General features: G+C 34.9%; 1 protein-coding gene across 22 annotated transcripts in view; it reads right to left on the bottom strand.

Moving 5' to 3' along the window:
- The window catches only part of LOC129569538 (modifier of mdg4-like), a 72,452-nt gene that overhangs the window by 35,872 nt on the left and 17,591 nt on the right, over positions 1 to 18,989 (bottom strand). The window contains exons 4-5 of one of the 22 annotated variants that reach the window (XM_055448431.1): positions 12,937 to 13,221; positions 12,595 to 12,865 (exon numbers count right to left, since the gene is read on the bottom strand). The exons of 13 other annotated variants lie outside the window; for them this stretch is intronic. In XM_055448431.1, the coding sequence (XP_055304406.1) occupies positions 12,783 to 12,865; positions 12,937 to 13,221 (368 nt within the window). In that variant the 3' untranslated portion in view covers positions 12,595 to 12,782. Of the gene's footprint in view, positions 1 to 254; positions 348 to 8,956; positions 9,390 to 10,422; positions 12,528 to 12,594; positions 12,866 to 12,936; positions 13,222 to 14,255; positions 15,046 to 15,144; positions 16,969 to 17,282; positions 17,438 to 17,527; positions 18,801 to 18,989 lie in introns of those variants that run through there. 8 more of the 22 variants (XM_055448427.1, XM_055448439.1, XM_055448430.1 and 5 more) reach the window with 8 other exon arrangements.

The following is an 18,989-nucleotide window of genomic DNA, read 5'->3' on the forward strand; positions in this document are numbered from 1 at the left end:
AAACAAACGGGAATTAGTATTGAGCCAGATGATTGATATTCATATTCGTCATCCAAATTGAAAGGCAATTTCTTCTGTTTTTCATGCCATTTAATTATCAAAATGAGTTCACAGTGGTTATTATCAATTTTTATAGTTTGGCGCATGATTGTGTGAATTGTACAGTTTCATCATTTGCTTGTGGCCAATATTTTGCGTGAACGCTTTTGCACGACATGAAACACGGCGAACACATCGCCAATACGTCATTTCACCTTTGGTATAATTTTTCGTAAACTCGTATCCTTGATGCAACAATTTAAAGTTGCCACTTCGCGTAAGCGTGAATGTGGCTTCTTCGTCAAAACCTATACCGTAAAGAATTGAAAATATTTTAATTAGTAATTCAATAAGAAATATTTTTGCGATCTCTTCGTGGAATAAAACGGCCCTAATTTTCATTTTTAAAGGTTATGGCATTTAATGGATTTTTAATTTTAAATAACAGCCTGAATTCTAAAACTATCCCTCAGTCATGGATTAATTTGGCGGATGATTGTGATAACCGGTTAGTCTGACCAAGTGCCCATCCCCGATCTGACTACTCGTGATTGCGCGTCCCTTACATCGGTGTCGTCGACGCTTAACACACTCCCAACAACAACTGGTTTTCGATTCTTTTTCTTTCGTGTACATGAACCCCTTGAAAATCAATTTGAGTTGACCTTTTTGTGTCGTTGTGAATATTGCGCCATCGTGCAAATCTATTTGGAAAATCGGGAAATTTTATTCATAATGTCAAAACAAAGGAAAATCAACTGATAAAAATAATTCACAATTCTTATTATTGTATCGTTTATTTATGTCAACATTTGGATAGAAAACAGTTTTTTTGCGACTTGTTTACGCTTAAAAGATTTCAATATGAACACTTGTCATAGAAAAAAAATGTGTCAAATGGTCATTTTCATTTTTCGTTGGGGTGGTTGTGCGTGTCAATGAATTTAACCATCTCTTTTCCACCGAGTACTTCTGGCTTTGCCTGTACACCGGAATTTCATACGACTTGAACAGCGCCAAAATGAAATATCTTTCACAACTCTGTCTCGTGTATATTCAAAACCCTTGTGCACCAATCGGAAACCTCGATTCGTCCCCTTGAATGTGGCTTCCTGTTTGAAACCTGCTCGGAGACACGAAGAAAGGAAAAACATGATGAATATTCTGTTGAACGAAAGAACGTTGGAGCAGTGGAAAGGCTGACATTATGTCATAGTTTCATATTTCCTCTTTTTAAAAGTTATGTTCAAATCGATTCGATTCGAGTATTTTTTTCATGAACCATAATAGTCATTGAATTCTTTTTGCGATTCAATTCGCTTGAATCAATAAAATTCGCTTCTCAATCAATTTGATTCGATTTATAGTTTTATCGCATCAAAATGTTTATTTCAAATAAATTGCAACAATTTCGATATTTTTCAGCTTTCAAACTCAACGTCTTCCATCCGATAGTTGTGGTTTGATTTTCTCTTGTGCTGAATTTGTTTTTAGTAAAACACTCTTGTTGCTGCGCATTTTTTTCGGTGTGATTCGGTTCAGTGTACATTTTCTCTACGGTTTGCTATTCAAAGAGTTGCCCATGACTTGGAATGAAATGGTTGTGAAAAATTTAGCTTGATTTTGTGTCGTTGTGAATGGTGCTTTATCCTGTGTTGAATCTGTTTGATATACTTTGGTTGTGGAAGAGTTCGGCGTTTCTTAGAATAAAACACCATTTCGTCGGCTTTTTCAGTTCGGTATTAATAAAATCTCTGACAGCATTAACACTGGTCTGGAAGATGATTATGGAATCCGCTTTTTTTTGACTATTTGCTTTTCTCCGAAGTTCTTCGTATGGCATTTGCCTTTGCATTTTATGGATGACTTCTAAAAATCGGGAAGATGGTTGTGTACATCGGACATTTTTACTGAATGCTTTCCACCATTCTCACAACTTCGCGCCTTTGCTTTGCATCGTTGATTCTTCCTTCTCGATCTTACGCATCGCCAATATGTCGTTCCTTTGTGAACATAGCTCTTCTCAAAATAGAACCCTCTGTATACCAAATTTATACTGCCACCCCGTGTAAACGTGAATTGCATTTCGTCGCTGAGATCTAGTTGAAATTGGAAGAAAATTTCGAATATAAAACTTAATAATGATCAGTTAGATGATAACAGAGCAATTACAATATGTGAACTGATCTATAAATGAAATACTATTTTCTGTTGTTAACAATTTTAATTCGGTTTTATAAATTGAATATCATAGTTCGATTGTTTCCAACATAGAAAAAACGTCCAACTCATTGTTAGCTGGATGGTTGTGAGTTCCGTATATTTTCAACATGTGCTTTGAGTTCACTAAACGTGTTTGAGCCTTTCCCTTACACTGACTCCATCGGCTTCTAACACAACGCCAGTGCATAACGTCGCCGTGCATTTTATTCTTTACATATTCATATCCATTCCACATCAGTTTGGAGTTGCCAGATCGCGTCAGTGTGAATTCGGCTTCGAGCGAAAAATCTGGAACACAAGAAAAATTTCTGATGTTATTATTTGTACATAAAATTGATGTCATATTAGATTCGTCGGGGCACGTGGTTGTCGATGGAATAAAATACACTTTTTCGATGATTTTCAATATAATTTAATTTTTAATTCTATATATCATTCAGAGTATCTCAAGCCTTGGCGAATTTATGATGGGATAATTTTGTCGTTGGATATGGGTATTGTGTAAGAAAAAGAGTTCATAATACATATATGCATTATATGCCTCTTTAATAAATTAAATCTTTTCAAAAATGCATTTTATCTAGTGTTAACCACATATCAGAAGAAAAATGATGACTAAAAAAGTGTCTTCAATTAAGTGAATCGTGAGAATGGGTAAAATAGTTTCATGTATGGTTGATCTGTCCAAAATTGTTCATCGGTGAGTGATTTGACCATACGGACTCTATCAGTGATAATCAGTAAAGAGAAACGCGACTCCAGGATTTCCAATGTTTTCAATAAAATTTAATAAGCATCTTCTTAATTCACATAATACTTGAGTATTTGGATATTCTGAAATATAGTTAGAAATAACTTGTTTTGATACACTTTTTTCATTTAAAATCTTTTTCGACCGTCTTTTTTCTCTCTTTCTCGATTAATGATCATAACGGGGAAGATGATTGTGCGTTCCGTATACTTTCATCATCTCTTTTCCGAAGAAAGTCCTGGTTTGAGCTTTGCCCTTACAACGTGTCTGTGTGTATTTCGAACATCGCCAGTGCGTACAATCGATGAATGCCACATTTTTTAGATAGGTAAATCCATGCTTTGACAATTTTAATGTGCCAGCTTTCGTCGACATATATCTGGCTTCTTCAGTGAATCCTGTTTTGGAGATATGAAGAAATGTGTGTCATGTACCAATGGTTTATACAAAGATTTTTGTTGATGTTGTTGTGTTGTTGGTCTTCTACAAATTAAAATGCTACTCTGGACAATACTGTTAATTTCATTTAATACATTTGAGGCAAAATCACATTTTTTTCCGTAGTGGAAATGTGAAGTACACTTTTTATGAGAAAATTTTCAATGAAACATTTTCCTCCAATGGAAAATGGAACATTTTTCCATACAATGAACACTTGTTTGTTACTCGAACCAAACAGTTCTTATAAATACATTAAACGACTGTGATTTTCACGAACTGGAAGGTGGTTGTGAGTTCCATAAACTTTCATCATATGGTTAACACCCATGAGCATGGTTTTTGCTTTTCCTTTGCATCGCAACTGTTTGTATTTATCACACCGCCAAAATACAACATCGTTTGTAGTCCGGCCTCGCATATACTCAAAGCCTTGATCGTCAATCGCTTTAAGTTTGTCGCCTCGTACCGTTGTGAATGTGGCTTCAATGATAAAACCTATAAAAAAAATACGAAGACTTCAATTTTATGTGCCAAATTTTATACGAATCGTTATCGTGTAGACAATTGTGTTGCCATAATTTTTCAATAAAGAAAAGAATCGCATTTTTCAATGTTGTTAATGAGAATCCATTTGATATGCGAAAATAGCATAGTCAAAATTTGACTATCAGTGATTTAACAATTCTATCGTTTTCATTTTCGGCTCCAACATTGTCTGAGAGATGATTGTGCATGCCATAGGCTCGGGCCAATTCCGTTTGTCCAATTTTTTGTGTTTCTGCGCGTCCTCTACACTTATGCCGATTTTCAATTGAACTTCATTTCAATCGACATGAAACACGGATTTTCCTAATTCAATAATGATATTTCTTGGACATTTTGTCGCACAAAATGGTTGAGATTCGGTAAATAAAACGAATATTTTGCGTTTAATTTCCAAAGTAATTATTGACGTTGGAATTTCATTCCTTTGGCAAATGTTGATGAAAGCCAAAACATTTAACTTTACGCAGCGAATCATAGACAAATTTTTTGGCTATAGTTTTTTAATAAAGTAAAATGCGAATCTTCAATAAATTCAATTTAATAAGTATCATTGGTATTCAACAATTGCACGGTAAAAATTTGACTAGATATTTCAACAGTTGCATCACTCTCAGCTAGTTGTCTAATTCAATAGTTTCGGCTTCAATGTTGTTCGGGAGATGATTGTGTATGCCACAAGCTCGGACCATTTCCGTTTGTCCAACAATGCGTGTTTGAGCGCGCCCACGACACTGAAGCCGTCGTTGCCTTTTGAAAAGATTACTAATTATTTTTAAGCAATTACTTAATAAATTAGCATATTTATTGATTGCCTTTGTTTATCGCATCTCCATAACTTAACACCATTTCGTTCCGAGTCTTTGAGATACGCATATCCATTGTATAGTAGCTTCGAATGACCTCGCAGCGACATGGTAAACATGGCCTCATCCCGAAAATCTAATTGAAACAAATACAAAAGATGATTTGAGTCCCAAATATTGCGGTAATATTCACAATTGAAACTCATATCAATCGAAATGAAACACAGATTTTCGCATTTTAACAATGACATTTCTTGTAAAACTCTTGGCACAACATGATTGAGATTCAATTTAAAAAAATGAGTATTTCGCGTTGAGTATCTGAAGTAATGATTCACATTGAAATTTTATTCCTTCGGCAAATGTTGATGATAGCCAAAGAATTTGACTCTTTGTATTTTGCCGAATGACTTTGTAATGGCCCATGCTTTGCATTTATTTTTGTATTGTTCACATCGCCAGGCAACGGTTCCATCCTTTCTTGCGTCACGTTTGTAAAATATCAAACCATCCTGGTCAACCAGCATGGTGTGTCCTCGTTTGGAAAATGTGAATGTTGCTTCGTCAATAAAATCGCTGTCATTGCTATAATCTGGAAAAGAATGTTTATGTTAGTTGAACGAGTTTGCTTTTGCCCCTATCTTTCTCTCTCTCTCTCTCCCTCTCTCTCTCTTTCTCTCTCTCTCTCTCTCGATGCATTAAATATTGAATAATACGCTCAAAATCATTTTTAAGTATCTTTTTATTTACAATTTCAAAGGGTCAGCTGAGATGAGACAAATAAACCTTATTCAAACGATAGAAAACGGTGGGATTGAAGCTGTGGCTTTTTTACGTTGTCGCAATTCTTCTTGTTTGCCCGGCGTATGCGTATGTTCGCCGATGATTTTTGCCATTTGTTTCTGGCCAAAGTGCTTTGTGAATGCTTTAACTTCGCACTTATACTGAGGGAATGAATGTGGTAGGGCACAGCGCCATGTAGTAACTAAAGTATTCCGAGAATATCGCACTTTTGTGAACTCATATTGTTCGTGCACCAGTTTAAATTGACCGCGACGAGATAGCGTGAATGTTGCATTGATATTGTAACCTTTAAAAAGAGAAAATTGGAAGAATATTAGTGATATGATTTTGCGAAAATGATTGTTTCATTCAATTTCCAAAATAAAACGCAACGAAATTTTAAAATGCCTTTATTATGAACTTATGTGTAAACCACATTGTTTGTCCCTGAATTGATATCTTTAGTACTCTTCTTTTTTGCAGGAATATTCTGCCAAAAATGCTTATCGGTTTCTGTTTTGCCGTTATTTCCGAAAATAATCCACCGAATGTGTGTGATGTCCAATAATTTTGACCATTTCATATCCGTCAATCATGACCGTCACAGCTTTGGCCCTGCACTTGAGCTCTGGGAATGAATGGGATAATGCACAGCGCCATGTAATTAAACCTGCCTTCGAATCCGATGATTTGGTGTAGAAAAATCGGTTGTGGATTAGTTTACGGTTGCCACGGTTCGTATACGTAAACTCCGCAAAATCATCAAAACCTTGAACGAATCACAAATAAACCAATTCAAATGGTGTACCACATTTTTTTTTTACTTTATAACAAGACAGAACAGCACAATTCTTAACATTTCTTTCATTATTCAAATCAATGGCAATTATTCTTCGAATTTTCACAACATTTATTTATGCGTTTGGAAGTCACGTGACTTATTCTAGGCTTGTTTATCAGAGAGCGTTAATTTGGTTTTTTTTATAATTTTTTTCTTAGTTTTTGAATTCGGCTTCTTTCTTCGTTTTCCATTCGTTTGTATCGTTGTGGAATGTGTATGTTGTTCATCGGAAAGTTTCACTCGTTGAACAGAGCCTATTTGCTTAGTGTATGCCTTAGCTTTACATTTTAAATGCGGAAAACTTTGCTGATGACTGCAGCGCCATGTCGTAATACCAGATGTAGCGGCCACACTCATTTTGTTATAGCCAAACCCTAGATGGATTAACTTAAATTGTCCACGATTCGATAGTGTAAATGTGGCTTCTTCAATGAATCCTACGAATAAAAAAAAAGATCAAAACCAATTACAATATTGAATATTGAATAAAAATGGATATATTCCATAAAATTACAGGAAAACGCAAAGAAATCAATTGTTTTTCAGCCCAATTTTTAATCAACATACAAGCAATTCTAAACGCCTATTCTTATCTATTTTTACGGCTTGACTTAAGTAGTCTCGGCGGATGCAGATGTACACCCCTTATTTTGACTTTGTCAATCAGTCCAAAATTTCTAGTGTACGCACGAACATTGTACTTTTCTGTGGTGCTACCCGTAAAATTGATTCAACGCCAAGCCGAATGGCCACATCTCTGAAATCTGCAAAATTCAAATGGGATCAGTTTTTGAGCTTTAAATTTTGATTCACACCATCACAGTAATGAACGTTAATTTTTTCGAGAAAAAAAGGTTTACATTCTATTCGACGGAATAAAAAAATCCATTTTTCAAAGTCTCAAAACTACAAATATAATTTGTGGATAAGATCACTTGATTTGCTTAAACTTAATTGAAACGAATCTAGTGTAAAATTGTATTGTTCAGTTAATACAACGAAATAGATGTATGACTCATACAATGGGTATGTGCCAATCTAGGATTTTAACATCATTCAATCACGCATATGTCCTTACTTCACCATTGACTATTTCAAAGTCATTCGCCTAATTAAATTGGCTTTTTTTTCACCTCAATTCAGACTAACAAAAATGCAGTTTTTCTATCTGAGAAAACAACTTCTTAAGAATAATCAGCAAAGATTCTTTGGTGAAACAATTTGTTACAAAATTATTTTCATTGATTAAATTCGTGTATAAGGTTAAAATGCGGAGAATAGTGTCATTGTTGCACTTTCAATGGACTCTTTACTTTTGTCATCGGGTCTGATCAGCAAAATTTAGAAATAAGCAGGATTTGGTGGATGTTTGTGATATCCTCTGAATGTTGCCCGTTGTACCCCATAAACGGAGTAACTTGTGGCGGTGGCTTTGCATCTGAGATTATCTATTCCTTTGAGTGTACATTTCCAATAGGTTTTCGTACCGCCCTCAATCATGACTGGTTTTCGATTCATCGTTAAATTGTATCCACAATGTGATAGCATCGATTTTCCAAACTTTGATATGACGTACAACGGATCCATCACTTCTACTTCTAAAATTAGAGAGAGAAAAATAATGAAAAGTATGTCATTAAAAATATTGACCAGGTAACTTCAAGTATCGCAGTAAAATATGTCCGAAATAAATTAATCAGTTCAACAGGTTAACAGAAAGTTCATTAAAAATCACCCAATTTTCATTCAGAATTGTTGTGTTTGATTATTAATAAAATAATAATGTGCCTAATATTCGTCTGGATGCTTATGATTAGCGGAAATTTGTGGTAAATGGGTATGTGTTCCTTTGAAAATGGCTGTTGTAACTCCACCGGATTCGAGAGTAATGGCTCGAGACCTGCAACCAGGTCGTGTCCTTGACGCTTTGATCGTACACCTCCAGTTGGTTTTGATGCAGTTGGAACTAAAAACCTTTTTAACCAGTGTGAAATTGTAGCCGTTATGAGAAAGCATGAATTTGCCTCTGGCTGAAACCACATACTCTGGATTCATAACGGTATGACCTGGAATAAACCACAGAAAATCATGATTAATGCGATATTTTGGAGATACGTGTCAATGAGCTCAAATGGAAATTAAACACCAAATTCATTTTTTTTATTCTTTATTTGTTCGTTCTTCAGTTTTTCATTGCTTTTAACTTTCAATTTTACTCGATTTCGTTCGAGTCGGGTATTTCCTTAACTATTTGTAATAGAAAACATTTGTAATGTCTGGAATTGTATTTGTTCATGAAAAAGAAATTCACAATATTTTCTTAAGACTTTGTATGCGGTAACATTAGTTATTCATCTGCGCTTTCGATGATTTTTATAATGCTGCCTTTTGATGAGAAATCTAGCGATGCTGATCTTCACTGAATTCAACTATTTCAGTACCGTCAGTGTTGGTGTATGTGGTCGCTTTAGACTTGCATACTGGAAAGATTTTGCGAAGCAAACAACGAAATAAATGCGAGAAAAACACTTGTTTTTAGCGAATCTCGTTCATTTTCATAATATTCAAGTTTTATTTGGTGTACACTGTACACTGTAACAAAACGAACTGTATTTATTTCAACTGAGATTCAACATAGTTGACAGATAATGTTCATCAAGACGTCAACAATAATAGATTTTTTAATACACTCTGTTTAACAAAACTGGAAACTATTGTGTCACAGGACCGTGACAATGTTCGCCCAAGTATTCGACAGTTTCAGTACCGTCACCGTTCAAGTACGTAAATGCTTTTGATTTGCATGCATAGCGACCGTTGAGCATGAATGTACATCTCCAACGGATCTTGGAGCCATGGTTTGTATTTTTCGGACCACCACATTGCGTGTACTTTGCTCCTTGATGCGTTAACATGTATTTGCCCATTTTCGATACGATGTATTGCGGTTTGTCACTTTGGCCTGGAAAATCACAAAAATGACAAGAATTAGACAGTGTTACACGGTAAACAACATCAATCGTTTTGCTGCAGATTGATCACAATTAATTGAAAGCAAATTGAAATACAGATTTGAATTTATTTTTCGGTGTGTTCTTTTAATTAGGATTTTCTTCATAATAATCACGTTTTTGATGGGCTAAATATGAATATCACACCAACGAAAACCCCACTCTAGAGATTTCAATTGTACACTGGATCATGGCAATGTTCGCCCGAGTATTCGACGGTTTCAGTACCATCAACATGCAAATGCGTGTTCGCTCTTGCCTTGCATACATATCGACGATTGCTTAAGAATGTGCATTTTCAACGAGTTTTTGTGCCAGTTTCGGTAACGATCGGATAAGCACTTTGCGTGAATTTTGATCCATTGTGTACTAGCATAAATTTTCCAGCTCTTGATACCATATATATCGGTTTGTTATCAGTTTGGCCTGGAAAAATGATGAAAATAACGAAGATCACAACAATTAGAACCGAACTTGATTGGAGCTGATAAAATTGCAGGGCTATAGAACGATCACAAGTACATGAAACTAAACTCGAGTTCTGTTTTACTCGCTGTATAATTTTAATTGGAATTTTTTTTGGCACAATGAATAAGTTCAAATTTTCAATGGTTTTTGAAAAAAATCACATGTTCTTTGTTTGTCGCTGTCACTTTTTAGGCTCATGACAGTGTGTTCCTTTCAATGTAACGGTTTCAGAACCGTTTCGTGAGGTGAATGTGTATGCTTTGGCTTTGCATATATAACGTTTATCCTGGATCCATCCGCATCTCCAATGCGTTTTGGCTTCAGATTTCAATTGACAACTTTTGACGAATATGTATCCGTTGTGCGTTAAGCAATAATTTCCTCTCGCTGAAATCGTGTACGTTGGTGTTAGAACGGTGCTTTCTGAAAAATCACAAACACAAACATGGAATTAATGATTGCGAAATGGTTTTATGCTGGTGGTATCACATTCAATGTTAGAGAAAAACAGGCAACTAGACTCGTATGATCTTTATTTTTTTTCACTTAAAAAACTTATTCTGAACCATAAATCTATTGGAAACCGTTCTTGGAAACGAGCTGAACATTTGTGCTCATCAAAATAGTCGGTTTAATTTTGGATTTTGATTCCGTTAATGAGTGTTGTGTTTTGCACTAAACTCGGGCATCATGACAATGAGATTCTTTGAATGTAACAATTTCAATGCCATTTTGCACTTGTGTGGTTGCTTTGGCTGTGCAAAAGAAACGTCCATTTTTCAATGCTGAACATCTCCATGAGATTATTGGTCCAGGCTTTCTGGAATTTTCCACATATTTGTATCCGTTGTGGCATGTTAACATACACTTTCCTCTTTGAGAAATTGTATACTTTGGCTGAGCAATTGACTGATCTGAAATCACACAAACACAAAAGAACCGGAATCAGCTCGTGAATTTAACAATGGTTGGGATTCGCAAGAGTAATTGGAACACTCAATTTTCGCGAAAAAAAAGAAACATTTTCCTCATTTTATTCATTAATCACGTTTATGTTCACAATAAGAATAATGGATGTTGTTCGAAACAATGTTGTAATTTTAGTTCAATTCACTGCATTTGGATTGTTGCAACACTTGATTTAGTACTTTTTAACATTGGTTCATCAACTTCAAAATAAATATTGCTTGTATTTTTAGAAAAAAAAAATGATCGTGATTTGTTTTAATAATCTCTACTTCACATTGTCATGACTCTAACACCGATCTCAACATACTGAATGTGTGACAGAAATTGGAGAGTTGCATTTGACAGCTCTCGTGACGATGCAGTGTGACTTATGAAACTGCTAATCGCCACACTTCGTTGGCGAATGTTTTGTTGACATTTTCGTTTTTTGCTTTGTGAACAATGGATTGATTATGCTGCATGGAAGTATTGATTGAAGGAATCGTTTGTTCGAGACTTTGGGCATTTTGAAAAACGCTATCGATTTAAATATTCTTTTCTCGGTAGCTCATGACTGTGAATGCCGGTGAATCTAACTTGTTCTTGTCCGTCGACAAAAAAAGTATACGCATATGCCTTGCAAATGTATCGGTTTTTGTGGCTGTGCAAACAGCGCCAACCCACTGAACTTCTATTTATTCTACACTTTCCGTAAGTATATCCATTGTGGTGCAAAATTGGTTTGTTTTTGTTTGATATAGCATACGTGAGCGAAACTGAAAAAAGTAATGGAATGAATGTTAGTCGAATGGATGATGGATGCGGTTGAGCTCAAGGGTCGTATTCAAATTAAGTGATATTTCTTAGTAAATGGCGAAAATTTTACTTAAAAATTACAAATGTTTTCTAGTCACTTCAAAGATTTATTTTCTATTTATACAAAATCAATCCGGATAATTCGATTTGTCTCCAAAACATACTGTTTCTTCATAAATTCAATGTTCTTCGTCATTTGACCATGATTTTCGTTCGTTCGAGAAAGATAAAAATGGTAGAGAATGGCGATATAATGGGGTTCAACCTAATGCTTCGGATTGTTTGCTTTATGATACGCCTTCATTCCACTTAAGTGTTAATCGCAAAGAAAATGCCACACAAACTAAAATGAACCAAAAAAAAAACTACGAAAAAAAATCGATAAAGGCTGCTTAATGTTCTAAAACGGTACAATATTGCAATTTGCAATACTAGATGTATTCTTCATTGAAATTTTCTACTGAATAACTGAATGCCGGCAATGAAAAAGCCGGCCAAAGTGTTCACAAAAATGAAATCGTTTAAAGCGGGAATAAACTCGAAAATCTAGACATGTGGAAATTCAATGTATTGCATGCGACTCAGAACGGAATCGGCCAATGGCATGTGATTGTGTTGTCCGGATGATTGTGACAGTTTCACTTTGACGATGCCATCGACTTCACGTGTGACCGCACGGCATTTGCACTTGTATGTGGTCGATCTCGCTTGACGGCATCTCCAGAATGTTGATCGATTTGTATGACACACTTTGCTGTACAAATAGCCTTCCACCAGCAAATCGACTTTGTTAAAACGACGCGATCGAACAAATTTCGCCTCATCAAGAAAACCTGCAAATGAAGACAATTCAAACGCTGTTAACATGGATAAAAGAAGAGAAAGAAATATGTTAGATTAAACAAATATTGAAATCAATCACAATTATCTTAATCATTTATTATTCACAAACAGACATTACAACAAAGTCAATGAACGAATTGGAAATTGGGCTGAATTATCGATTTATTGTTTTTTTTTTCTTCTCATTTATCCGATTTCAAGTGAATCAGTCACAAATTGTCATACTTCTTAAAAAATAAAAAAAAATCTGAAAAAAAATGTTCAAAATTTTATCGCTTGGCATTTATAAACCAATCGCGAATGATTGCGATGGCATCTTTCATCGCAACACCACACATCGAACGGGCACACTCTGCAAAGAGAAGATTTAAAAAAGAGATAAAGAAATGATTGTTAAATTGGATTGGTCGTTATTTCACGAACCGATTAAAACTTTCATGCATTTGAATTTCCCAATTGGAATATTTCCCTGAGTGCCACTCCATGAGAAAACCGATGCTGCCGTTCTGGTTAGCATCATATTGAGGTTATCGTTAATGAATTCCTCAGCGTTTGAGTTTTGACACTCGAAGAATTTGAAACGAAGATGCTCTTCCAGCATGGGATTGAGTTTGCAATCACTTTCGAATATTTGAAATGCGGCCGGTTGTGTTAACGGGAATTCGGGCAATAGATTCTCCTCATAGCATAGGTACTCGTCGTTTCCACCTAGAAAAATACAATGGACTTAGTTACAAACGGAATTTTTCGGCCAATTGAATCACATTACTGGATCAAGTGTTGCAAAATTTAAAAACATCTCAAACAAAAACAAATTTCTAAAATTATTTATTTTTCTTTCTTTTAAAGAGAGAGGAATCGTTCTGTTTCTCAGAAATCATAATCTTAAAATCAATCTATGTCTTAAAAGTTTAATGTTTGAACGTCGTTTCGGGGAGATGTGAATGTGGCGAGCCTGCATATCGAATCATATTCAGGTCTTTGGATGTAACGACCGATGCTCGGCAACCAAATTTTACGTAATGCGAACACCGCCAAAAGATATTCTTTGTACTATTTTGATTGGTCACATAACGATAACCTTCATGGACAAGCATATTTCGACCGCGTTGAGTCTTCGTAAAATCTAATTTATCCACCAATTTCCAATCGCTATCATTATCTGCAATGAAAATGAGCAAAGATTTTGAATTAGTACGAGATAATTTATATGATTTTCCATGGTGAACAATTCTCGCTATAAAGAAAGCCGAAAACACATCATTTTAATGGTATTTATTCCAATGAAAACCGCACTTTTTCTTACACTAAATTACATTATAATAAGTTTTTCGAGTTAACATAAAACATGACTTAAGAATTAGTAGAATCAATTGACTGGGCTTTAGCTCATGATTCGTTTGAATCCGAGATCCAGAATGTTTTCTTCTTGGCCTTGATTGGTTCGTGACAATGTGCTGTGCTTCGTACAATGCTGTTGCCAACGGTGTGAACGCGAGCATGACAACGCAATTTCGATGTATACTCGATACATCGCCAGTAGACCTTGTTGTTGACCACCTTCTCTCGCACATAGTAGTATCCTCCGGTGCACAATTGATATTTACCTTTTTGGCTGGACACAAAGCACAACTGTGAATCTTCTTTAGCTTGAAAAATGAAATGACAAAAGAAAATTGTACTCAATTAGTAAAATTTTGACAATCATTGGCATTTGATCGAAAAAAATGACTCAAAAACAAATTTTTTTTTTCAAAAGTGAGTCTAGTGTTTTCTTTATCTTGTCTTTAATACCATAAAATTTTGCCATTGTTACAGTTTTTTTAAGTTTTATTTCCTTAACTAATTAAATGGTTGTTTTTATACATTTGCTTTCAAATATAGGGTATTCTTTGAGTGATGATTTTGAAGACCTTTACAAATTTGTAACATTTTTTCATTTCGTTTCTTAAGCTCTGATTTTTTGGATAATTTTTAATGTGGTAATTCCAGAATAGCAGTAAATAATTCAATGAATGCGATGTTGAAAAAAATTAAAACGGGTTAAAAAAAAGAAGAAAATAATAAATATCCACATAAAGGATTTAGATATTTTTCACGGGGGAGGGTGAATAAAAAAACAATCAGTGAAAGATAAATTTGATGCAAATACCAAACTGGTGAGCTATTGACCGGAGGTGTGATTGACAAACGGAGGCGTTTACTCATTGACACCGGGAATTATGTATTCACTGTCCGAGCCAATGACTGATTCTTCAACCATCGAATAGTCTGCAAATATGTCTGGTTTCACAAAGTATTTGCCACGCTTGAGTTCAGCATGCATGTGATCGCCTTTATTGACCACATAGCGTCGTGGATTCTCTTTGTACTCTGTAATGCGGGCCGGGCATTTTAATGATTTGGTCGCCATGTAACTGCATCGCCATAAGATTCGTTTGTTATTGTCACTCATCAACAAGTATCGAATTCCATTCGCTACCATCGCCGGTCGTCCCCTCAATGAATGCGTATAGTGTATGTGTAACGGTTCTACATCGGGAAAAATACAAATGAAAATGAAAAACAAATTAGCAAAAATTAATAGAAAATCACTTACAAAAAACAAACTAAATTAACTAACTCAATTAGTTATTAAAGAGATATGAAATACAAGAAAACATCAACATATTCCTTTTTATTCGTATTTGTTCAAAAAATAGTGTTTAATACTAAATTTTCAAATCAGTTTTTGCTTTAAAAAAAAAAAATTAACGGTCAATTTTCATGTTTTGATTCATTCGTTCATGAAGTATTTTTTTTCTGGATTGAGAACAATTCGTTGCCAAAATGTGTTTAGGCCTTTGATCGGATGTAAATCGTTGTGACTTGTTTCCATGTGAAGACTTTTTTTGTGAAAATAATGTCGAGAACACGGATTTACAACTATGCAGATTAAAATAAAAAACAATATGTTGTTCCTGGGCAGATAAATCCTTGTCTGGCTAAAAGAAACCTCAGTAGCAGTCAAATGTTTTACATGGAATCGCCCTAATCGTATAAAATCGAAGCTCATCGGTTCATTTCAGTCATTTATTATCGTCGTTTTAATATCGCCTTCCTCGATTGCAAATGGATGTGCGTATCATTCAAAACAATGACCCGATTGCGATCTTTCTTCATCGTTGCCACTTGAGCTTCACATTTTGATTTATGAAATTCATGACACTTCCAAAACACCACCATTTTATTCTCCTTTTCTTTGAAGTAACGATGCTGATCGATCAACAGGATTTGCTGGCCATTTCGTGACTTGGTAAATTCTACTTTACGAGCGACACCTAAACAAAAACACAATACAAATAGAGAAAAAAAACGTATGTTAGAAAAAAGTATGAAATGGAAATGGCTGTTAAAAAAGTCATAATAATGAAAGTATAAAATGATTTCAAATAAAACCAATGGCTAAATCAGATCTCATTTTCGTTTATATTGATTCAATTATACAATTATGTGAAACGTAAAAGAATGGATGTAAGAAAAGTGTGTCAGATGAATGTCTAAATGGTTTTGTCGGCGTTTGAATCGCCCAATGGATCGACGTTTGAGGCACTTCGGGGTGCCCGTGATCGTATTCGTCGTTCATTTTGCTCGCGTAACATGTCGCAGATTTCATTATGTGCTCGTGTCGTATTGATGCTGACCGAACCGTTGGCGTCTGGTTTTGAAATGGCCACCGAACCAGGACAACTGACCTGGCTTTGATAATATCTGTATTGAAAAAAAAAAACAGAACTCTGTATGTACTTCCTTCTATTTAAAGATAATGTTTGACTGACTGACTTAGTGCAACGCCAAAATACTCGCTTTTTACTCTCACGATTGCGCACATAACGATTGTAGTTCAATACCAATATCGGATTGCCTCGTGGTGATGTCTCGTAGGATATATTCACACTTCGTATAACTAATCACGAACCACAAAAAGAGAAAAGAAAAATGGGAAACGTTTTAGAATGGATTCACGAGCAATTTTTTTTCAAAATACAACTCGAAATGGGACGAACACATGATGGTTTTGAATTGTTTTATTTTTTTGTTGTTGATCAATTGTTTTCACTTAACGGTACGATTTTTTTTTAAATATTCACATTGACAGTATAAATAATGGATTCACAATTTTGTGAATAAATATGCCTTTTTCGGACATTTTCCTCCTGCTACAAAACACACATGTTAGACATTAATTTCATCATCTTCCTCAATGATGAAATCTTGATATTGATCATCATGCACCATTTCCACTTTCATATCACGTGTACGTGATAGGCCGGAGTGCCGCTTTCGAACAAGTTGACTCAATGGCTTGCTTCGTTTGATGTTGATTGGATGATTATGATTGCCCTTTATATTCACTATAGACGTTCGGCCGCCTATCACGTCCGTTATGATCTTTGCACGGCATTTACGACTCCCCTGAAATTTCCAAAGAACAACATGTTAGTTTGGGTTTTAAGTTGACTTGAAATCGAATCGAATCGAATTTGAAATCAACTCGAATTTCAAGATTAGAATCGATTCATTTTTTTCTACTGAAGCTAGAATCTAAAACTGGCCACAAACAAACTCAATTATTGGAAATTTGGACTTATTTTTGGTGGAAGTTCAAAATCAAACTAGGATTCGAGGCAAAATTTGAATTGGTTTTGATGTTTCTGTTCAAAACCTCCAAATTCATCTGAAGTCCAGAATAATCTTTTTTTTTTGCAAAAGAACGTGAAGGACTCAACTTTTCGGCTGCACTTCCAAATGGTCCTCTCTCGGTTGACGGAATTCTTCACATAAGTGTAACTCTGATAGACAAGTTGTTGACACCCTCGTTGACCGGTACTGTACGTGAAATCGCTGTTAATGGTCGAATCAAGGTCCAAACGTGAAACCAAACCTGAAATGAAAGTTACACATCAAATGTTATTAAGATTAGATAAATCCAATTTGAACAAATGTGTAATGAAATTCGAACGCAAACCAAAACTCGTTGATATTTTCTGGTTTTTGTATTTCTGTGGGAAAATTTACAATTTGTCTTAAATCTAAGATTTCAAGTTGATATTTTCACTAAGATGTTCGGAGGATTTTGTGCTACTTTGCTCGATTATTATTTAAGACGAAACCAAATCCGTCCAAGTTCAAAGTTGACACTGTTAAATATTCATCGATTGTTCGATTTTAATGCAATGATAACACAGTGTGTGTTAAATCGTTGTAAAATCTCATGCTTTCGACATTTTACTTAAATACCTAAATCATTAAGAGATTAAATTAATTATTTTACAATTATTAGAAATTCTTAATCGTATGTGTAGCCAATGTGTGAATGTCAAAAAGAATCAAAGTGTCAATGTCATTTTTTGACATGAATTTTCATAAAATCGAAAACAATCTGCAAATGAAGATCGTTTTTTTATTTATTTGAATGGAGAATTGATTGGGTGTGAGTGTTCGTGTATCATTTTAATGTCGCGACTGTCTTCATTTATGATGGCGATGGTGGGACACTTTTCTTTGTAATAGTAACTGCATTTCCAGTATTGTTTGCCATTTCGTTGTCGATTTCGGAAAAAACGTATGCCATTGATGACGAGTAATTTGCCGCCATTCTTTTTGGAATTTTTGAATTCAACGCTCGGTGTTCCCTTTTCGTATCCTTCAGAAAGAGTGAAATGAGAAGAATACAAATGAAAAGAAAAGTCAGTTAATTAAGATGGTTAAAAATGATTATGATTGGTGTAATCAACATTGAACAGAATGAATTAATGTTCCGCACACAATTGCTCCGAATTGATGCTGGTTTTTTGTCCGGGTTTTTCTTTCTCATCATTTGATTTTTATTAAGTTAATTTACAGTGGCCGAAAACAAAAGTCATGCATTAAAACTTAGGTGTAAAATATGTCATTTGAATTACAATGAGTGGTGTGTGTTTTTTTTGGATGAAATTGGCATCGACGTATTGTGTTTGTCTATTGAATTGCATCGTCTACGAAACCTAATCCAGCATCATCAACATAAACACAACCGATGGCATGTTGACCTTTGGTTACAAATGTTTCGCCAGTCTCTTTACGTTTGCTCGCCCGAGCATTGCATTTATTCCGGAAATTGGCACATTTCAAATAGATGGTCGAGTCTGATTGCGACGCAATCACAAAACGATATCCATTCACATACACTTGATCCCTACTTCGTCGAGTCTTTTCACGTTTGATTTTTGCGAATTTGAACACATGTTGATCAAAGTTCTTTTGATCTGTAAATAGAAGCGAAAAGAGCAGAAAAAATGGTTCGATTAGAAAAATGTTGGAAAAATAGTCATGGAACTAATAAAGAACTCCTTAATAAACATTAAAAAAAACGCTCAATAGAGCGGAAAACTTGGTTTTTATCTTCTTCTTCTTCTTTTTTTATTGAAATCTCAAGTTCTTAATGTTATTTCACT

Source organism: Sitodiplosis mosellana, unplaced genomic scaffold, assembly GCF_009176505.1.
Source record: "Sitodiplosis mosellana isolate CC-2019 unplaced genomic scaffold, AAFC_SMos_1.0 Smas_scaffold_38, whole genome shotgun sequence".
Classification (NCBI taxonomy): Eukaryota; Metazoa; Arthropoda; class Insecta; order Diptera; family Cecidomyiidae; genus Sitodiplosis; species Sitodiplosis mosellana.